A 24,240-nucleotide genomic window follows, 5' to 3' on the forward strand; every position below is an offset into this window, starting at 1 on the left:
ACACACGACATTGAAGCAGTGCCATATTCGATATTCCAAAGGATAACTATCTGGCGCGACAACGACATTGTGGAGAATATTGAAGCCAACCAAAGTTATTTTATGGCGGAGGTCAACCATGTCGAGAGGCGTCATTTCAACATGAACTTGGCAAATATTGCACCTTGCAATGCCAACTTTGCATTTTCAACTAAGGACAACGTATATTGTTCCCTTTACCTACATCCCACTCAAGGTTTTTAGTGGGATCGACAGGTTTTAGGTACTGAAGACCTGGGGTATGGGGAGACTGAAGATCTCCAACCAACTAGTTTGGGAAGTGAATTTATTACTGATGTCTGAGTCCCAGACATTGAGAAAGATTTCGGCTTATGTGGCTGAAAACAAACTAAAAATGGCTTTGGAGGCTGAAGTGAAATTTATGGTTGTCGAAGCCAAACTTGATGAAGGACAACTAATAGGTCATGGTAAGGACTTCGGTCCTAAACCAACTGATAAGGCTGAAGATGAGGTATAAGGCCAGAGGCTCGATGCCATATACGATGACGGGCCTTTGGGTTTCGAGAAAGATTCAATGGCAAACAACACCAAGATGCTAGCACAAGATCCGCTCGAAGAGATAGGCTTGGGAAAAGGGGAGATCAAGAGGTCAACATACATCAGTGCCAACATCAACCCTCAACTCAAGCTCGAAGTAATCCAACTTTTGAAAGAGTTCAAGGACTGTTTCGCGTGGGATTATGATGAAATGTCTGGTTTAAGTAGATATCTCGTCAAACTAAAGCTGCCAATCAAGCTTGGGAAGAAGCCAGTCAAGCAGACTCCGAGGCGTTTCGCACCTAGGGTTTTGTCGAAGATTAAAGAAGAGGTTGAAAGGCTTCTCCGTTGCAACTTCATTTGAACAACTAGGTATGTCGAATGGATTGCCAATATAGTTCCAGTCATAAAGAAAAATGGCAGTCATAGGGTTTGTATAGATTTTAGAGACTTAAATGATGCAACCCCAAAATACGAATATCCAATGCCCGTGTCAGAGAGTTGGTAGATTCTGCTGCAGGACATGAGTACTTGACTATGCTCAACAGATACTCAGGTTATAACCAAATCTTAATTGTTGACAAAGATGTCCCAAAAATGGCATTTCGATGCCCGAGCGCATTAGGTACCTATGAATGGGTGGTAATACCCTTTGGCCTAAAAAAGTTTGGCCAACTTATTAAAGGGCCATGAACTCTATTTTCCATGACTTTATCGAAACATTTATGCAAATTTATATTGATAATATTGTTGTTAAGTCTGTTTCAGGAAAAAGTCATGTTGACCATCTTCTACAATCATTTGAAAGAATGAGGAAGTATGGTCTGAAAATGAATCCTCTTAAATGCACTTTTTGTATGCAAGCAGGGGATTTCTTAGGCTTTGTGTTCCATAAGAAAAGGGATTGAAATAAATCAGAATAAGACCAAGGCCATCATGGAAGCGAAAGCGCCACCAACGAAAAAGGAACTGCAGTCGCTACTAGGTAAAATCAACTTCTTGAGGAGGTTTATTTCGAACTTAAGTGGTAACAATCAAGCCTTCTCACCATTGCTTTGACTGAAGAAATAAGGTTTTGAATGGGGACAAGCTCAACAATAAGCTTTCGACAAGATCAAGCATTATCTTGATCATCCTCTAATACTTTCTCCTCCTTTTAAAAGTAGGAGTATGAAGTTGTACATATCTGCATCTGATGTAACCTTAGGGATCATGTTGGCTTAAGAAGATGAAAACGGCATCGAAAGAGTTATTTACTACCTTAGTCGAGTCTTAAATGATGCAAAAACTAGATATAGTCCAGTTGAAAAATTATGTATTTGTTTATACTTCTCATGTACAAAGTTGAAGAATTATATAAAGCTGGTTGATGTATATGTGCCTTCGTATTTCAACGTTATTAAACATATGTTATCTAAACCTATATTGCATAGTCGAATTGGCAAATGGGCACTTGCGTTAACTGAATATTTGTTAACATATACGCCTTTAAAGGCTCTGAAAGGACAAATAGTAGCAGACTTCATATTCGACCACTTCATATCCTCAATGGACATCCAAGGGATAGTGTTATGAATAAATACAAAGATGATGTCCATCTTTCAATCTTCCTATATTTCCATCTTTCCATCTTTCATCTTCCTATTTCCTATTAAGTGTTATGATTTCTAACATTCTCAATATCCTATAAATAAGGACCATATTGCAATGTAAATGTAACTTGTAACACCCCAAATCTACCCCTCAATTAACAAGAAATATCAGAGTACAAAATCTTAAAATAATGGAACAAAACGATTCAGGGCATCACAATTTAAAACAATCAAAATCACATGCACATATCATGCTCATTTACCTAGATACATAACACACATATAGGAGAACAATATTGAATTCGTTAATCATCAATATTAAAGAAGTATTCACGTCGCAGCGAAAATCAAGTATCAACGACAATATAAGTCATAACATCATGGCCACATGGCACAATATATCCAACAAATCTCAACATAACATAACGCAGAAGTTTTAACAAACATAAACGATAAGAAACAAAACATAAACAAGTAATCTAACGTCCCCCCGAGTGCTACGTATTAGAGCATCGACACACACTGACTCGAGCTATAGGAACACGACTACTCCGCGTCATCACCTGCACGTTACCAACGGAGGGTAACATTCAAATAGAAGGGGTGAGATATCATTCATTATAAAGGAGCGTATGATAATATTCAAAGCAGAGAAATAATCATCCATTTGGTTACCACTTCTCTTCACATATCATGTACCATAAATCAAATCATTCGATATATTATTCACAACAATAAGATCAAGTTCAATTAAGGCACACACGATCAATTATCACGTACAATCGACGAAGTAATCAACACTTCAATATCACTTAACATTCATGTCATGCACACACAAACATACAATTACGACTCTTTATGCGACATTACTTATGCAACTCAAACAATGCAAATGCATGTGGTACCATTGGAGTGACCTCCCGTCTCAAATATCGCCATTGGGCCATAGTCGTTGCCATTTCTCAGGCTAATAGTCGTTGCCATCTTTCAGGCTAATAGTCGTTTCCATTCTCAGGCTAAAAGACACTTATGCAATGAGTGCGACACAATAACATATATCCACAAATCACATAGTCATAACGTGCAACAACATCATCCAAACATCATCTAAACAGCGTCTAAACGTCATTACCTTTGTAGTAATTCATTGCCTCGCAACTACGATGCTATGTTGTATCATTATTCAACAATGGCTCATCTCACAACCACATATACATCATATAACAATCCAATTCAAGAAAATATCCAAAGAGTTCCCCAAGTTATACTAAGCATATAAAATAGAAAGACATCAATTAGGGCTTTACATAGGTTCAAACGACACTTGAAAAGGAGTTACGGTTCAAAAGTTACATCATCTCAAAGTTGGAACCATTTTTGTAAAACAAGGTCCGCTTAGCGAGGCACTAGCGAAGGGGTCCGGAAGCAAAATATAAACAAGGTCCGCTTAGCGGAGCACTAGCGACTCGCGACAGAAGCGAAGAGTAAAACAAGGTGTAACATCCCGAAAATTCTTATTTAATTAATTTAATCAAGTTTTAAATTAATTATAGGAAATTAACATTTTTGTTGAATTATGTGGAAAAATAATAAAGTGTTAAGTTATTGGGCCATGCGGTGGAATTAGTAAAGTGGGGGTGTAATTGTGTAAGAGCCCATTCTAATTTTATGTTTTTCATAAAATAAAGGAAAACAAGAGGAGAAAGAGTTAGAACATGAAAAACAAGAAGTTGTGAGAAGAGGAGCTGAAGAGCGTAAAGGGAGAACCAAAGAGGAAGAGGAACCAATTCAAGAATTTGGCTAAGGTAAGGGGGACTTGTCTAATTATCATCTATTATCGGGTTAGGGGTTGATAGTACTGAATAGATGTGGAATTCGGTTCGATTGAGTCATATGATAGGTTTAGGGATTGAGTCAATTGTATGGTGTTTGATCTCTATGTTTGAATCTATGATGTATGCGTTGTTATGGTCTCAATTGATGTGTAATTGGAGTATTATGAGATGTATTTTGTGTCGTTTGTGCATTCTATTTCTCTAGGTTCGTACTGGTATGAATTGGGTGTGTTTGGAATGCATAGAATGCTGTTTTCTGCAGGTTGGGGTTTCTGAAATCGCCGGTTCGCTCCGCGTACATAGGGTTGGCGCCGCGAACAGGTGGGCAGAGTGCCAGGAAGTTGTGATACGCTCAGGTCGCGCCGCGTACCTGTGTTCGCGCCGCGAAGGCGTAACTTTTCCTCGCTTCGCGCCGCGTGTAGATGTTTGCGCCGCGAACAGCTTGGCAGGGAGCCAAGGAATTCTTGGGAAGCTCAGTTCGCGCCGCGAACTGAGGATGGCGCCGCGTGCTGTTGGTTTTTGAGATATTTTTGAAAAGTTCAAAGATGCATAACTTTTTAACTGTTGGTCCGTTTGATGTGCCGTTTCGAGGTAAACGAACCTTACAGGATAATCTATATGATGATGATTGAATGGTTTTTAGAATGATGAAAATACATGTATGCTATTCTTATTGAATATGATGATTGGTGCAAATATGTGTATGTTTTGTATATGATGATGATGGAATTTTGTTTGAATGATGTTAATATATATGAACATACTTGAATGATGATGATGATGATGTTGATGATTGATGATGATGATGGTATAAGTATGTTATATATGTTGCATTCATTCATGTTCATTGATGATACTGTATCCATAAGGGTGTGTTGGATCAGTGAAGGGCATGATTCCCATTGTGTGGAATCTGTGCTGGCAGGGCCGTATCTTGGACGATGTTGGATTGGTCATGGGTTATTCCCATTTGATGATGTTGGTACCATATGCATAGTGTCAGTTCATACATATGCATAATTTATAACATGATTGGATGCATTCCAGTGTTGTAAATGCTGATGATGTGTTGATTGTTGTTTGATTGTTTTGAATGTCTGTTTATGAAACAATTGGGTGAACGATACAACTGTGATGTGTTATTGCTTTATAACCTTATAACATTTGTTAATTATGATGAGACTCACCCTTACATGTTGTCATTTTCAGATTGAGGATAGCGGTTGTTCGACTCGGTGAGGATTAGCTCATGAGTCAGGGTCTTAGTTAGCGTCAGGTGTCATGCTCTGATAGTTGTAACACTGGGGACGCGATTGTTTAGAGTTTATGATTACGACTCTAGTTATGTTTTGATGTTTTGAAGGATAAATTTTAAAGATGTTAAACTTAGTCCGTTTTTGATAAATTTTCGTTGTGTGAACATGAAACGTTTTAAATTATGATGATTACCTCAGTGAATGCATGACATGACTGACTGATGTTTATTTATTATGAATTGTGGCACCCTTATTTCATGTACTCTGAATAATTGTTTTAAAATTGCCGTCGGGTTAGTAAGGGGTGTTACACAAGGTCCGCTTAGCAGACTAACTCCGCTTAGCGGAGGCGCGATTGTGCAGAAATTCAGTAACAGTACCAGACCTGCATATCAATTAACCAGGTATTAGCACGAAATCTATCATCATTCATCACTACATATCAATTAAAACACATTTCAAATCATAGATTCATGCCCTTTGTTCATAAACCCTAACATCTCTACACACAACTTCCATGGATACAAACATACAATCAAATCCCACCCAAAACATCATTGTACATCCCTTTAGCATGAAAGAATCTCACCCTTACCTTAGGTTTGGATTGAAGCCAACTCTATGAACTTGAATCTTGAAATTCTCCCTTTCTCTTCTCTTCACTCTTCTCTTCTATTTCCCAATTTTGTGTAAAAAAAGAGTTTCTATTCTCTAAACCTCTAAAACCCTTGTTTTAGTTAACCTTACTATCTTTCTCATAATGCTAATGGGCCTTAAATCACACCCTACACTTAATAATGCTATCTCAAGCCCAATAACTCTCTTAATTTATCAACTTATTTATTTACTATAAAAACCCAATAAATAACACCAATATCACATAAGCACCTACTTAACACCTAATTAGCAAAATAAAACACATAGCATAACATGACATAATTAAATAAAATACGCAAACTAAGAACGGGCGTTACATAACTTCTTGAAGATAATAACACAAGATTACTTTCTCTCATTCATCTCTCCTTTGTCTCTATATTGTTTTGGTTAATTGCACAACACTAATAAAATAATTGGATAAAAATGGTTGAATTAAGAGTGAAACGCAAGTTCATACATTTCTCACAAAAAATTTATCTCTGTGACTCGGATGTGTGAATTTAAAAAAAAATAGTGAAATGCTAAACTTGATTATAGAAATGAAATCTACTTATATACTAGATACATTATCAACCATCAACAACAGTTATATATTCAAAATTCGACACGTATCTCGTTACATAAGCTTTTGTCTTCTAATTTATTTTCACGTGTCTTTGACTCTCAAACTGTTGCTACTTTTAAAAACCGTCTTTAGGTCATCCAACCACATCTGTTGAAAAGGATCTACCTGTTGAATATGTGATTTTGTATTCAAAACATGACTTAATTATCTTCCTTTAACATTTATATCCATCTCATATCTATCCCACACTCATGTCAAAATACTAAGCTGGAAATCTCAAGCTACCAATAGGTCTCATATATAATTTTAGTGAAATTTATTTAAATTTTAACCAATTAAAAAAATGCATTTGGAAAGTGTGTTGGTTTAATTAATAACATAAAATGATAATGATTGTTAGTTAGAAAAGTATTATGACTATATTAATGTAAGTCAATTAATCAATATTGTGAAATTTCATCGAAACAACCCAAGCAAGAATTTGATGGCAGATTGGCAGTGAGCCTCTTTTAGTATGAAAAGTCTAAGTCTTTTTTATAATGGAAAATATGCAGTCAATGGTCTTCCACTAATTCTTCTTTAATAAATATATTTTTCTCGATTTTCAAAGATCGTGCTTGCGAATCGACAAAAAATGACGTTCAAATTTTTGGATAACTTCAATCAAACTATTTTTTTTTTTTTTTTTGGAATTCAACTTCAATCAAACTATTAAAATTAAAACAAGTTATTATAAAATTAAGCTTGAAGAGGTTTAGCTGTACCTAATTAATATATAGTTTAATATATATTTTAGTTGTTAAATAAGAAGATATTCCTACATTGATAATACTGAAAATATAAGACACTGACATTTATAAATAGGATAATATTTATATTTTTAACTATGTGTTATTAAAAATTATTTTTTAATTAAATTAAAAATTTTAATTTTAAATTAAAATCACTGTTTTTTTTAAATGAGTTTAATGATAGTGCACTGTAAATGTCAATGTAAAGAAGTATTATCCAGTGCACATTCCCTTTTCTCTTTTTAAATAAATATTTAATTATTTTAAATACATAAGATTTATTCAAAAAATATATAAAATGAATAATACGTGTTGAAGAAAATAAAAAATAAAATTCTTTTAAAATTTTAATATATATATATATGTATATATATATATATATATATATATATATATATATATATATATATATATATATATATATATATATATATATATATCACTTTTTAGAATACTTTATCTGATTTTTCTAATACATGTTCGATTTTTCGATTTTTCGAGTAATCGGACACCCTTGATCCTCTTACATGTATTTTTCCTTCATTTATCATTAATTATTGATTAAACTCATTTTTTGAATTTGATTTAACATTATACTACTTGATATAATTTGATTATAGAAATGTGTGTCTTCCTTATCGATATATTTTGCCTAGCTGTGAAAGGATAATGTAATCCTTTGAAGGGACCCTGTAATCCTTTGAATAGTGATTTCTATTATCACGTGAATTTGGAGATCAGTAAATGTTCTTATCTATCTTCTTCAAGTTTTATTTGCTACCACTCATCTTCTATAAATTTACCTTCTCAATTTATACATGTATTCACTTTAACTCTATCTAAATCTATTAAAAATTCAACAGTCATTTAACTGGCAAAAAAATTGTGTAACTGATCTAATTCTTTAGAATAATATTTTTTTTATCAGAAGAATTTAAAACAAGTGGACCTTTAAGCAAATGTGAAATAATAAAATATCTTCTTTTCACACCACGTGAAAGGAAAAAAAACTAGTAGTACCTAACAAAAAAGCAAAATTTATACTAGAAAACAACAAGACACAAATGCTAGGGAAAATTTGTGGAACCTCATGTGGGTCATAATATCATCACATAGCTATAGTTTTTTCTAACATGCTTTATGCTTATAAATAAATGTCCCAAACACTCCTCAAATTCTCACTACACTCACAAAACCAAATCCACAAAACTCACCCAAAATGGCACTACAATTATTGACACTTCCTAGTTGGGTCACATTGTTCACCACATTTGCCATCCTCCTCCTTTTCCGCCGCCGCCTCCGTAGCCGCAAATATAATCTCCCACCAGGCCCAAAACCATGGCCCATAATAGGAAATTTCAATCTTATTGGAACCCTCCCACACCAATCCCTCCATAGGCTCACCCAAAAATATGGGCCCATCATACATCTATGGTTCGGCTCCAAACGTGTCATCGTGGCCTCATCCGTAGAAATGGCAAGAGCCTTTCTCAAAACCCACGACGCCACGCTAGCAGGCCGACCCAAATTGTCGGCCGGCAAATACACAACTTATAACTACTCTGACATAACTTGGTCTCAATACGGCCCGTATTGGCGCCAAGCTCGGAGAATGTGTCTATTAGAATTGTTTAGTGCAAAACGTCTTGAGTCTTATGAGTACATAAGAAAACAAGAGTTACATGTTTTTTTGCATGAACTCTTTAAATCTAGAAACAAAACAATTTTGTTGAAAGACAATCTTTCAACTTTGAGTCTAAATGTTATAAGTAGAATGGTGTTAGGAAAGAAATATCTAGAGAAGGTTGAGAATTCTATTATTTCTCCGGATGAGTTTAAGAAGATGTTGGATGAGTTGTTTTTGCTGAATGGAATTCTCAATATTGGAGATTTTATTCCTTGGATTCATTTCTTGGATTCTCAAGGGTATGTGAAGAGGATGAAGATTTTGAGTAAAAAGTTTGATGGATTTATGGAACATGTGTTGGAGGAACACATTGAGAGAATGAAAAGTGTTAAGGATTATGTTGCTAAGGATATGGTGGATGTTCTTTTGCAGCTTGCTGAGGATCCTGATCTTGAAGTCAAACTTGAGAGACATGGAGTTAAAGCTTTCACTCAGGTACAAAATTATTAAAAAAAAAATTAAGTTATTTATTTATTGGTTGGTAATTACGTTTATGAACAATATTGCTTATTCTTTCATTTGTTTGTTTATGGAATGTATTTTATTATGATGTGATGTGACGATCAAACTTTTATTTGTTTTGAGGCATTTTGATAGGGAAATTAAATATTGAATATGATTATAGCGTTAATGGATGGATGACCCATCTTATCAAAAAGATAAAATAGATGTATGAGAAAGTTGTGGTGGGTATGATTTTTTTTGTTTGTTTTTGTTTTTGGTTATAACATGAGTTTCAAATATATTAGAGGAATCTGCTCCTAGAGAGGTAGCTTATAGTGGACAATTTATTTAGAGAAAATAGTTATACTGGAAATCAATTAAGACTAGGGGTGTTCAAAACCAAACCAACCCAATAAAAAACCGCAAACCAAACTAAACTAAACCGCAAAAAACCGCATTTAGTTCGGATTAGTTTGAGTCATTTTTTAACAAAATTGCATAGTTCGGTTCGGTTTGCAGTTTGTATTTTGTAAACCGAATCAAACCGCATTATGTTACAACCTAACTTTTACTTACCTCACATTCAACCCAAACTTAAATCTATTATACCTTATCCTTATGATTACGAACAATTTTCTCATCCTTACACATATAATTTCAGTCTCATTCTTCTCGATTCTCTAATAACATTATCGCACCTTCTTTGCCACATACATCTTCCCTCTTCTTCTAAAATCTCTACTCTCTTATATTCTTTCTTTTTCACCTTCTCATTTTTATGTAAATATTCCGCATTTCAGTTTCGTTTTTATCGCACATCTTCTTCTCTAATCTCTCAATTTTTTTTTTCTTTTTCATCTTCACTAATCTCTCGCCTCTTCTATTTTTTGCTTCATTATAATAATTTTTATATTGTTTTATGTTATTATTTTATGTTTAATATTCCACTTTTGTCTAATTTAATTTTTACATATTAAATGGAAAGTTGTTGTCAAAATTTGATGAGTTTTGTTGTTATTTGATAGTGTATGAATGTCTAAATACAAAATTATGTTGTCATCTATATGTGTATGTATGACTCAATAAAATAATTGTAAAAAACCGAACCGAACCAAACCGCGTTAGTTTGATTTGGTTTGGTTCGGATTTTTTTTAAAAGCCAACCGAACCAAACCAAACCGCACAATTTTTTCTCTTGCGGTTCGGATGATTTTTTTCGTCAAAACCGCCCAAACCGTACCGCGAACACCCCTAATTAAGACAATGTATTTCAATAATCATTCTATTATTGTTAAAATACTAAAATGACAGGGCAGAATATTACATTTTTATTGGATGACAGTAAAACATTTTTACACTGTCCGTGTCCATTAAACCTATTTATTTATATTTTTTAATAAAAATATTAAATAAAATAAATTTTTATGTATTATATTATTTTAAAAATAATTTTACAAGTTTTTAAAAATAATAAAAATTTATAGTTATTCAATATTATACGTAATATTTAATATAAACAAATTATAGAATACAAAATTTTTTATGAAATAAATAATTAAATAATAAATATTAATTTATTTATATTAATATATAATATTAAGCTAAAAAAATTAGAATATAATGCAAGATATAAAATTTAATGAAATGTAAAAATTCAGTGTGGGATTTTTTTATGAAACAACATAAATATGAATACAACTTTTTAATTGGACTAAATAAATTTTTACAAAATTTGAATTTAAATTTTAAGATGCAAACTCTATATTTTTTCAGATTTTTTGGATTGGTTCATATGAACTAGTCCATTTTTATGGTATGGTCTAAATGTCAATATCTAGATATACAATTTTATAAAATATAATTGTGATTAATATTTTCAAAAAATAATTATCTAATTTGATTTCAATGGTTATATATCAATTTCTTAGGACTTGATAGCAGGAGGGACAGAGAGCTCAGCAGTGACAGTAGAGTGGGCAATTTGTGAGCTAATAAGAAAACCAGAAATCTTCAAAAAAGCAACAGAGGAGCTAGACAGAGTAATAGGAAAAGATAGATGGGTTGAAGAGAAAGACATGGCTAATTTACCATATGTTTATGCAATTGCTAAAGAAACAATGAGACTTCATCCAGTGGCACCAATGTTAGTACCAAGAGAAGCTAGAGAAGATTGCAATATTGATGGATATGATATTCCAAAAGGGTCTTTGATTCTTGTTAACACTTGGACAATTGCAAGAGATTCTAATGTTTGGGATAATCCATATGAGTTTATGCCAGAGAGGTTTCATGGAAAGGATATAGATGTAAAAGGACATGATTTTGAGTTGTTACCATTTGGTGCTGGTAGAAGAATGTGTCCTGGTTACTCTCTTGGTCTTAAAGTCATTCAATCAAGTTTGGCTAATTTGTTGCATGGATTTAATTGGAAATTAAGTGGTGATGTGAGAAAAGAGGATTTGAATATGGATGAGATTTTTGGGCTTTCTACACCTAAAAAGATACCATTGGAAGTTGTTTTGGAGCCTAGACTTGCTCATCATCTTTACTCCCTTTGATTGCTTTGGTTTTTTTTAATGGGATTTGGAATAATGGAATTTATGGGAGATTAGAAGCAAGTGTAATATGGTGATGAAAAAATTTGTGTTTTGATAATTTGAGTTTAGTATAAGTGTAGTAGTATAATCCTTTGTAACTTTTTGTTTTTGAGGTATTGTAATACTATTAAACTAAAGTATGTTATGTTTTCTCTAGTTTTTATGGTCATGCATTTTATTCTCTAATTACATCCCAGATGGATACAATTGAGGATAGTACCTATCTTATCGACCTCAAATATTTCCTAAACTGTTTCAAAGTCAAAATAGTTAATGTGATAATGTAATAATGGTTTATGTAAATTTTATTGGCCAATAATTTTATTAAAATTTGGTGTTTGTATCCAATTATATATTAATAAAATAATTATTTTTTTATGTTCATTTTTTCTGGTGATAAAATTCTAAATGGTTAGTATATTTAATAAAATATTAAGTATGTTTTACTCGTGAGACTCTATTAAACATAAGGAAAATATTCTTAAAGTATTTATAATCAAACTTTATTGTGAAGAAGAATAACATTAAAGCATATAGACTATTATGTAGATAGAATAATGATCACATCTTATATATCATAGGTAAAGAGTTATCAACTCTTCTCATAGGCATAACCATTAGGAGTAATACTAGTGAATCCACAACCGAACAGATCGCTTGATATTTGACTGAAGCGGAAGATATTGCAAACAATGAGAATTTGAGGATGAGATATTTTTCTAGTTCTCTAACAAAAAATGCTTTTACGTGGTTCACTACATTCCCTGCACATTCCATTAGTGATCGGACTCGTTTAAAAAGGTTGTTCCATGAGCCGTTCTATTGGGGGAAATCCAATATTAGCCTGAAAGTATTATCTAACATAAAGCGAAAATTCGCTGAATCTACCAACGATTACTTAAATAGGTTCCGACTTTTAAAAGCAAGGTGTTTTACTCAAGTGCTTGAACATGAACGAGTCGATATGGCTACAGGGGGTTTGGATTACTCCACTAGAAATAAATTGGATACCCAATATCTTAGAGATATGTCCCAATTAGCAGATAGAGTTCGACAAGTCGAACAGTTGAAGGTTGAGAGAGTCAGTGTGAACAGGAATAAGAAAGAAAAAAAGAATGCCTTTTATAGACGTAGAAGATAAAAGGCAAAAAGAGTATCCGATGAAGAATATTAATATTTTGTAAGATGTTAGTGGATAATCTTGTTTATTAAATTAAATTTAGCCAAAAAGAGTATCCGATGAAGTTTATGGGGTTAGTGGCTAAATGAAAAATAAATTAAATTTATTAGTCAAAAAAATATATTTAATGAATTGGAATTTACCTTAAATAAATCAATGTTGTGGTGAGTGGTTTATGTTTTATTTTTTATTAAATTAACTAATTGATTATTTATGATAAAATGGTGAGTGGTTTATGTTTTATTTTTATTATTTATTTATTAAATTACTTTATTTTTTAGGGTTGAAACGTGGTGAGTGGTTATGTTTTATTATTAAATTAACTAATTGATTATTTATGATAAAGTGGTGAGTAAGTGAGTGGTTTATGTTTTATTTTTGTTTTTTATTTATTAAATAGTATACTTTATTAAATGAATTAATGATTTGTTATTTATTTATTAAATAGTATTATATTTATTATTAAATAGTATGATTTAATTATTATGTTTTATTTTTGTTATTTATTTATTAAATAGTATAATTTATTAAATAAATTAATGATTTGTTATTTATTTATTAAATAGTATTATATTTATTATTAAATAGTATGATTTATTTATTAAATTACTTTATGATAAATAGTATGATTTATGTTTTATTTTTGTTATTTATTTATCAAATAGTATAATTTAATAAATTAATTTATGATTTATTATTTATTTATAAATATTATTATATTTATTATTAAAATTATTATTATTATTTATTTTATTTTAATTATTAATTATTTAATTAGTGGATTAATTTTGGAGGGAGTTTTGGAGGGAAATTTTGGTGGAAAGAAGTTACAGGATTATAATTTATTATATGATGATTACTTATTATTTAAATTATTATTATTAATGGTATTAATATTTTTATTATATTTATTTTTAATGTAGGGTTAAATTAGTAAAGTTAAAATTAGGGTGTGGGGTCAAATTATTTGGATTTTTTTTAATTTTAAGATATTTAATTCTGCTTTTTTTAAAAAAAAAAATATTAAACAAACTAATATTTTTAAAAAATTATTTCACTAAAATATGGCATCTCCAATTTTTAAAATTTTTTCAATTACATGCAAATTTACTTGCAGAAATTTTTAATATTTGTTAAATTTGTAGGTAACATTTAATATGAAGGTAACTAAAAAAAAAAATAGGAGACGCTACGTGAAATGGTGTCTACTTGTTAAACACTCCAAAGTATAATTAATAAAGTAATTTTTTAAAAATATGAGTTTGTTTGGTTTTTTTTAAAAGTTAGGTTATTCAAAAATTTTCCCGTAATATGTAAAAAATCTGAAACTAGATTTTTATTTAGCAAACATAACTACTTTAATTTAGTATTACAAAATTCTACAACGATTAGCAGAGATTACAAAAGATACTAAACTCCAAAAAGATACAAAATTCTATCAAACACAATTGGAATTGCTTAGCGCAGTTAATCTCTTAATTTTGTTTAACCCAATATAAACAAAGTGACAAATAGTTTTATCAAAATATAATTATTAATAATGCTTTAAAAGTCAGATTAAAATATTGAGTCACTGATTTATTGGTCGAATCACTAAATTATTGGCCGAACTACGATTAAATCGGATTAAATTAAATAATTCGGTTGAATTAATCAATCTATATAATAAAATTATATAATTATTAAACAGGTTAAATCGGATGAATCGAATTCTAAAAAATTCACAACTAAGAATGCACACACGTCAAATCTATAAAAATGACCACACACCCAAATGAAAATATGCGCAAAAATTTCTTAAAATTTTATACATCTCGTATCTGATAGTCAGTAATTTGAATATAACTGTGGCCAAATACTCTTCTTTCCAAATCTATCAAAAAATTAGAAAGAGACTAATCTTCGTACCGACGATGACCATAACCCGACCATCTTTAGAAAAAGACTTCATTGTACGAAGGATCAAGTCAGATATCCTAAATCTAAATTCTCGCGTCGGGCAAGACTATGATAAAATAAAAACTCTTCTTCTTCGTAAAGCGTCAAAACTACTCCACTATATTAAAATACATTTACATATAAATATAAATATAAAAATAAATTAAACAACAAATTTCATTTAAAATCAATTGTAGACCCAAAATTATTTATCATTATATAAAAAAAAAAACAATCTTTTTCAAGATCATTGTTAAACCGAGAATTAATCTTACCTTTAAGAAAAAGACGACATAACACAATTTAATTTGGTATTACAAAACTCTAGAGTTACAGATGATATACTACTACACTTATTACTAAACTCAAATTATCAAAACACAAATTTTTTCATCACCATATCACACTCCCTTCTGATCTCACATGAACTCCATTATTCTCAATATTATTAAAAACAAAACCAAAGCAATCAAAGGGAGTAAAGATGATGAGCAAGTCTAGGCTCCAAAACAACTTCCAATGGTATCTTTTTAGGTGTAGAAAGCCCAAAAATCTCATCCATATTCAAACCCTCTTTTCTCACATCACCACTTAATTTCCAATTGAATCCATGCAACAAATTAGCCAAACTTGATTGAATGACTTTAAGACCAAGAGAGTAACCAGGACACATTCTTCTACCAGCACCAAATGGTAACAACTCAAAATCATGTCCTTTTACATCTATATCCTTTCCATGAAACCTCTCTGGCATAAACTCATATGGATTATCCCAAACACTAGAATCTCTTGCAATTGTCCAAGTATTAACAAGAATCAAACACCCTTTTGGAATATCATATCCATCAATATTGCAATCTTCTCTAGCTTCTCTTGGTATTAACATCGGTGACACTGGATGCAGTCTCATTGTTTCTTTAACAATTGCATAAACATATGGTAAATTAGCCATGTCTTTCTCTTCAACCCATCTATCTTTTCCTATTACTCTGTCTAGCTCCTCTATTGCTTTTTTGAATATTTCTGGTTTTCTTATTAACTCAGAAATTGCCCATTCTACTGATATTGTTGAACTCTGTGTCCCTCCTACTATCAAATCCTAAGAAATATAATAAAATATATCACTCATAAATTACACACATTATTATTATTATTAATATAATTTATAATAAGAGTCAAAATTAGAGAAAATGTTAATAATTATGTACCTGAGTAAAAGCTTTAACTCCATCTCTCTCAATTTTGACTTCAAGATCAGGATCCTCAACAAGCTGCAAAAGAACATCCACCAGATCCTTAGAAACATAATCCTTAACATTTTTCTTTCTTTCAATGTGTTCCTCCAACACATATTCCATAAACCTATCAAACTTTTTACTCAAAGCTTTCATTCTCTTCACATAACCTTGCAAATCTAAGAAATGAATCCAAGGAATAAAATCTCCAATATTGAGAATTCCATTAAGCAAAAAAAACTCATCCAACATATTCCTAAACTCATGAGAAGAAATAATAGCATTTTGAGTCTTTTGTAGATACTTTTTTCCTAAGACCATTCTACTTATAATATTTAGATTCAAAGCTAAAAGATGGTCTTTCAACAAAATTGTTTTGGTTTTAGAATTAAAGAGTTCATGCAAAAAAGCTTGTAATTCTTGTTTTCTTATGTACTCGTAAGATACGAGCTGTTTCGAACTAAACAATTCCAATAGACATATTTTACGGGCTTGCATCCAATATGGGCCATATTGAGACCAAACTATATCTGAATAGTTATAAGTTGTGTATTTCCCGGCCGAGAATTTAGGCCGGCCGGATAAGGTTGCGTCATGGGTTTTGAGAAAGGCTTTTGCCATTTCTACCGTTGAGCCGACAATGACGAGTTTAGAGCCGAACCATAAATGCATGATGGGTCCATATTTTTGGGTGAGCCCGTGGAGGGATTGGTGTGGGAGGGTTCCAATAAGGTTGAAGTTTCCTATTATAGGCCATGGTTTTGGGCCTGGTGGGAGATTATATTTGCGGCAGCGGAGACGGCGGCTGAAGAGGAGGAGGATCAAGAAAGTGGTAAACAATGGGATCCAATTAGGAAGTGTTAATAGTTGTAGCACCATTTTAGATGAGTTTTGAGAATTTGGTTTTGTGGTAGTGTGATGAGAATTTAAAGTGTGTTTGGGGCATTTATTTATCAGCATGAAACATGTTAGAAAAAACTATACTTATATGATATGATATAATGTTTTAAAAACTGGACCGGTCATTAAACCGGTAAGGTTACTGGGTCATTGGTTCATCGGTCGAATCATTGAATCACTGGTCGAACCGCATGATCAAACTGGATAACTCGATTTATAAACTGGTCATTATATAGGTATAAAATCGGACTATATAGGTATAAAACCGGTCGAACCGGATATTCAATATAAAAAAATATAATTACACACCAATTTCTGAGAAAATAATTGAAAATTTCTTCACCCACCTCCTAACCTTCTTGCCCACTCCTGGTGAATTTACCACACTACCCCTTGTTTCGGAAGTTCATTTCCGAAAAGGTACTTTTTTTGTTAAAAAAGGTGTTTTCGGAAGTGTATCTCCGAAAACGTGTTTTTTTTAATATAAAATATTGATTTCGGAGATGCATCTCCGAAATAAAGTTACTTTTCAGAAAATGTGGTGTTTTCGGAAGTTCATCTCTGAACGCACCCCCCTTACAATTAATAGGTATAAAATCAAGGTGAATCAATAAAATGAAGGTGAATCAATAAAATCAAGGTGAATCAAGGCATCCTAAACTATTTGAAAGTTAAAAATTATTTTACTAACTTATATAAATCAAAAACATTTTAATTCCATAAGTAAATTTTGAATTATATAGAATTAAATATAAAATTTATTCATTAAATAAAATTAAGACAAAATCTTTTTTTAATTTTTTTAAACTAAATAAAAAATTATCTCATTTTTAATTATGAATCAGAATAGAAATATATAAATATATAATAATAATTATTAATTTTGTAAGTGAAATATATAAATATATAATATATAAATATATAATAATTAATATATAAATATATAAATATATAATAATTATTATAAATTAAAACACTCATTTTTTTAATTTTTATAATTATTATATAAATATATAAATATATTTATAATTAATATATAATAATTATTATATAAATATATAATAATTTTTATAAATATATAATAACTATTATAATTATTATATAAATATATAAATTAAAACACTCATTTTTTAAATTTTTTTTGTAAATACATAATGATTATTATAAATATATAAATATATAAATAAAAAATTATAACTCATTTTGTAAGTGAAATTATTTTAATTTTTTTAATTAAAATTATTTTAAATTTTAAAATATGAATCAGAATAGAAATATATAATAATTATTATTCATAACTAATAAATTATATCAAAATATATAATTATTATTATTTATTACTCATAAATTATATCAAATTTATAATATATAAATTAATTCATATCCTAAAATTAATTTTTGGAATTTTTAGATTTTTTTTGTTTTTTCGGAGATGCATCTCCGAATTAATCAAAATCCCAATTTTTGGGATTTTTTCGGAAATGCACTTCCGAAGTCTGAAAAAATTTACAAAAAAAAATATTTCGAAAATGCATTTCCGAAGCAGGGGTAAAATGAGATTTTCGCTAGGGGTGACCCCCATAGAGAGGTGGGTAAAGAAAAAACCAAATAATTACACACCAATTTTAAAGAACTATACTTATAATTTAAGTATTAATACAAGTAATGATCCATCAAACATTTTAAATTAACAAAATATTAAAGCAAAGTACCAAGCATAACAAATCAAATCAAATTAAAGAAACCTCATTTATTGATAATGACTCCCTTCTCTGTCGTATTAGCCTATTAGAAGTTGAATTAATAAACTTTTGATATATAAATCAATTTTATTTAAGATATAATAATTTTTTTCACAATTTTTTTGAACTCAAATTAGAGATGAAACTTTCAACCAAATTAATATCATTATGTCCACTATATTTGTGTGATATGATATCTTGTCCTTCAATTTCAATGGTGCCGGTCTTTTCAAACGTGTTATGTCTCCATCTCAATCATTCTATTGTGAAACAAAATCACTCATCACTACTCCCATTAACTAAATAACTTAAGATAATTTATTTTCCTCTTTCAAAGACAAACATAACATTAAATTAAGTTATAAAACGACAAATCATAACATTAAATTATAAGGGTATAAATGAATGACAAATCATAACATTAAATTATAAAACGACACTTAAATACGAACAAAAAAATCCTTCTAAAACGACACTTAAAAATGAACGGAGGGAGTATATACTAAAGAGGAAAGACTATTCATAATAAGATATCAAGTAATAAAGCAGAATAATCTTTGCACAATAAAGATGAAAAACAAACTTCAAAGTTGTGGCAAAATAAGACTAATATGCAGAACCAAATCCACTTTTATCAAATATTAGAATAAAATTATCAGAATCAAACCCATTTTCATGAACAAACCCTACTTTTATCAAATATCAGAATCAAAATAAAAAACTAAAGAACATACCCAGACGGCGGCAGGGCTCTTCGGCTGTTCGTCGTCGATGGTGGAACAACGGAAGACAGCGGCGGCGATGTCACTCTTCTTGCTGCTATTTTTTTTTTTAAATCTGTTGTGTTGTGGTAAAGTTGAGGATGAGAGGAAAGGAACAAATATTTTGTTTTTTTATTTTAAATATTGAAAAACTCAATTTTGAGTAAAAAAATTTCAAAAAAAAACTGCTAATCAAGCGCCGGTTTGCTTGAACCACCGTTTTTTTCTGGTTTTTTCCGGTTTCTTCGGTTTTCTTCCGGTTCGACGTCAAGAGCGATCCAGTGATCAGACCAGACCGGATGCTGGTCCGGTTCTCGGTCCAACCGGTCCGGTCCGGTTTTTAAAACATTGACTCATACACCCAACTGTTACACCAATACTAACACCCAACAGTATTTTACAGTAGTCACTAAATTTGGTTAATGCAGTGTAAAAACTTGGTTAATCTAGTAATGAAGTTGATTAATGCAACATCCAGGTATTAAAAATAATTTTTAGAAGTCACCAAACTTGGTTAATGCAGTGTAAAAACTTGGTTAATTCAATAATAAAGTTGGTTAATGCAATATCAAGACATTAAAAATATTTTTTAGCAGTCATCAAACTTGGTTAATGCAATGTAAAAACTTGGTTATAATTCAGTAATAAAGTTGGTTAATACACGTCCAGGTATTAAAAATGAAACGTCCGTACATGAATAGTATCTGTCAGTACATGAACAATATTTGACCGTACATCCGGTGTAGGTGTAAAATTTGATATAAGAATAGCATTTATGTTTCCTAATTTTTTTTGGTTGATTTGAAGAGAAGAGTATTTGCACACAGTTATATTCAAATTACTAACTATCAAATACAAGATGTATAATATTTTTAGAAATTTTTGTGCATACTTTAATTTGGCTTGTGTGGTGATTTTTATAGATTTAACGTGTGACCATTCTTAGTTGTGAATTTTTTGGAAATCGATTCATTCGATTTAACCAATTTAATAATTATACAATTTTATTATATAATTTAATTTATTCAACCGAGTTACTTGTTTTAATTCGATTTAGTCGTATAGATTAACCATTAATTTAATAATTCAACCGATAATTCAGTGACTCAATATTCTAATATGACTTTTTAAAGCATTATTAATAATTATAATTTGATAAAACTATTTGTCACTTTGTTTATGTTGGGCTAAACGAAATTAAGAGATTAACTGCGCTAAGCAATTCCAATTGTGTTTGATAGAATTTTGTATCTTTTTGGAGTTTGGTATCTTTTGTAATCTCTGCTAATCGTTGTAGAATTTTGTAATACTAAATTAAAGTAGTTATGTTTGCTAAATAAAAATCTATACTAGTTTTAGATTTTCTACATATTACAGAAAAAAATTTGAATAACCTAACTTTTAAAAAAAACAAACAAACAAACTCATATTTTAAAAAAATTACTTTATTAATCATGTTTTGGAGTGTTTAACAAGTAGACACCATCTCCGTAGCGTCTTCTATTTTTTTTTAAAAAGAATTTTAGTTACCTTCAAATTTTGTTTTATGATAATATTGATTCAAGATAGATCTTTCTGATTTACTGGAAGAAGACGTAGACTAAGACTTAATGGTAATTTTCTTGAAGGTCTTAACCTCTTGTGATATCAATTCAGTGGTGTGACAGTACCTACAACCGCTTTGATGTCCAAGTTAGTGACAACTCAAACTTAAAGGTATTTATGGTTAAAGTAGTTATACCTAAATGTAAGTCCTTTGTTAGGCTTTTAAAGTAAGGTTAGGGTTTGTAGAACCTTCTCCCGGGAGGTGTTAGAATCCAAAATGTGGATAATTGTTGATAACTTTTGTGGTATTTTGATAACTTTTCTCAATTCTTTTCCATTTAATTACGGTTCGTAATCGTGTAAATAAATAAAGTCGAGTTTAGTAGTAAATATATTATTTATAAGCTTTTCTTATGTTTTTTTTGTAGGTTTAATGCATTTTGGGAAGTATTAGGAGGTAATGAGACATTTAGGAGCAAGTTTGGAGGCCAAAGGAAGAAGTTTTGCTCAGCAAGGGCCGCTCAACGGCGTGTAAGCGCGCTTTCCAGAAGCGAGAGGAAAATTGTGTTCAGCAAGTTCCGCTAAGCGGCCTCAGCCCGCTTAGCGGCCTCCAGCGTGGAAGCAGATATTTTGTGAGGTCCGCTTAGCGGCCCTTTGGGCGCTAAGCGGAGGTACTTTTTCAAGTGACCACTTTTAGGCACTTAGAGATATTTTGGGGACATTCTTATCTTGTTCTTTTCATTCTTACCAACCATACACTCTAGGGCAAAAGAAGAAGAGAGAAAAACTCATAAATATTCAAGATTTCTCAAGCATTTTTCTTCATCATCTTTGAATTTCTATGCTAGGAGATCTTGTGTTGATGTTTGTTGTTGAAGCTATGGATAGCTAAACTCCTCATGTGTCAAGATTAGAGGTAGTTAGCTTGTAGAGTATGTATTCAGCTTGATCTTTTGTATATGAACCTTGTTGGTGATTAATATATGGTGAATATCTTTGTATTCATGTTTATATGTTGTTTTGATACACTATTGAGAGATATGTTTCAAATCTTGACCAAAAGGGTATTCATCTATCAATAATCAAACTCTAGAGATAGATTTGTGAGTTGATAATCACTTGTATCAAACTTTAAAGTTTATTATGTCAATTGTCGGCATGAGAGATCATCTGACGGTTAATATAATAACAATCACGATACTGCTTTAGAGATAAACAGTGTCGAGAGGATACGTGATTGTATTAATCATTGATATGTTCATATACATGATCATCAGAGTATATTCAAAACAAGCTAATGAAAACTAATCTTGACACAGTTTTACCAAACCGTTTTTAAACCCTAAGTTATTGTCTTTACTTTCTTTTCATGCTATTTATCTTTCATGACACTAAAAACATCCAGAATCTTAACTCAAAATACACTAAGCTGTAGAACGGCGATAATATCGCATCAATCCCTGAGGAGACGATACTAGAAATGAAGGATAGAAAAACACTTAGAAAGGGGGGGTTTGAATAAGTGTAGCTTTAAAAACTTGACAGATAAAAATAAATTGCACAGTTATTTTTATCCTGGTTCGTTGTTAACTAAACTACTCCAGTCCACCCCCGCAGAGATGATTTACCTCAACTGAGGATTTAATCCACTAATCGCACGGATTACAATGGTTTTCCACTTAGTCAGCAACTAAGTCTTCCAGAGTCTTCTGATCACACACTGATCACTCCAGGAACAACTGCTTAGATACCCTCTAAGACTTTTCTAGAGTATACTGATCCACACGATCACTCTAGTTACAACCTGCTTAGATAACCTCTAAGACTTCCTAGAGTATTCTGATCCACACGATCACTCTAGTTCCTTACAACTTAATGTAATCAATTCTAAGAGTATTACAAATGCTTCTTGAAAGCTATAATCACAAACTGTGATATTTCTCTTATCGTTTAAGCTTAATCTCACTAATATATTACAACAGCAATGTAGTGAGCTTTGATGAAGATGAAGATTCTGAGCTTTTAATTTGAACAGCGTTTCAGCAAGTTTAATAGGAGTTGTTTTGGTGCAGAATCGTTAACCTTGCTTCTCATCAGAACTTCATATTTATAGGCGTTGGAGAAGATGACCGTTGAGTGCATTTAATGCTTTGCGTGTTCCGTACAGCATCGCATTTAATGTTATACGCTTTTGTCAACTACCTCGAGCCTTGTTCACGCTGTGTCTACTGACGTAGCCTTTAGTAGCTTTTAACGTTCCTTTTGTCAGTTAGCGTAGCTTGCCACTTGTACTTTCTTCTGATCTGATGTTTGTGAATACAACGTTTGAATATCATCAGAGTCAAACAGCTTGGTGCATAGCATCTTCTGATCTGCTGACCTTGAAGTGCTTCTGAGCGTGATACCATCAGAACTTCAGTGCTTCTGTTCTCTTGTTCTTCTGATGCTTCCATAGACCCATGTTCTGATTCTGCTTCGACCATCTTCTGATGTCTTGCCAGACCATGTTCTGATGTTGCATGCTGAACCCTTTGAGACAAAGCTTCTGAGCGCTGAATTATGCGTACTCTTTATATATTTCCTGAAAGGGAAATTGCATTGGATTAGAGTACCATATTATCTTAAGCAAAATTCATATTATTGTTATCATCAAAACTAAGATAATTGATCAGAACAAATCTTGTTCTAACAATCTCCCCCTTTTTGATGATGACAAAAACATATATAAATGATATGAATTTGCGATCAGAAAGAACAGACGGCAAAAGACAAATTACACAGCTATAGCATAAGCATATGAATATGTCTCCCCCTGAGATTAACAATCTCCCCCTGAGATAAATAATCTCCCCCTGAAATAAATACTCGAAGAACTTTAATAAAAGACTTCCCTGATTATTTCGGTAGAGACGATCATATAAGCTTCTGTCTTCAGAGAATTCATAGCTTCTGACTTCTGCTTCCATTGGACA

General features: G+C 31.2%; 2 protein-coding genes across 2 annotated transcripts; one reads left to right on the plus strand and one right to left on the minus strand.

Moving 5' to 3' along the window:
* The first annotated feature begins 8,372 nt into the window (after positions 1 to 8,372).
* Positions 8,373 to 12,183, plus strand: LOC131627686 (trimethyltridecatetraene synthase-like). Its single transcript, XM_058898524.1, has 2 exons — positions 8,373 to 9,361; positions 11,299 to 12,183. The coding sequence occupies exons 1-2, from the start codon at positions 8,456 to 8,458 to the stop codon at positions 11,926 to 11,928; spliced, it is 1,536 nt and encodes a 511-aa protein (XP_058754507.1). The 5' UTR covers positions 8,373 to 8,455; the 3' UTR covers positions 11,929 to 12,183.
* Positions 12,184 to 15,286: 3,103 nt separating this feature from the next.
* Positions 15,287 to 17,266, minus strand: LOC131627640 (trimethyltridecatetraene synthase-like). Its single transcript, XM_058898480.1, has 2 exons — positions 16,294 to 17,266; positions 15,287 to 16,184 (listed from the first exon to the last, which is right to left on the minus strand). The coding sequence occupies exons 1-2, from the start codon at positions 17,197 to 17,199 to the stop codon at positions 15,555 to 15,557; spliced, it is 1,536 nt and encodes a 511-aa protein (XP_058754463.1). The 5' UTR covers positions 17,200 to 17,266; the 3' UTR covers positions 15,287 to 15,554.
* Positions 17,267 to 24,240: the final 6,974 nt, after the last annotated feature.

The sequence above is a fragment of the Vicia villosa genome, unplaced genomic scaffold (assembly GCF_029867415.1).
Source record: "Vicia villosa cultivar HV-30 ecotype Madison, WI unplaced genomic scaffold, Vvil1.0 ctg.000393F_1_1, whole genome shotgun sequence".
In the NCBI taxonomy this organism is placed as follows: Eukaryota; Viridiplantae; Streptophyta; class Magnoliopsida; order Fabales; family Fabaceae; genus Vicia; species Vicia villosa.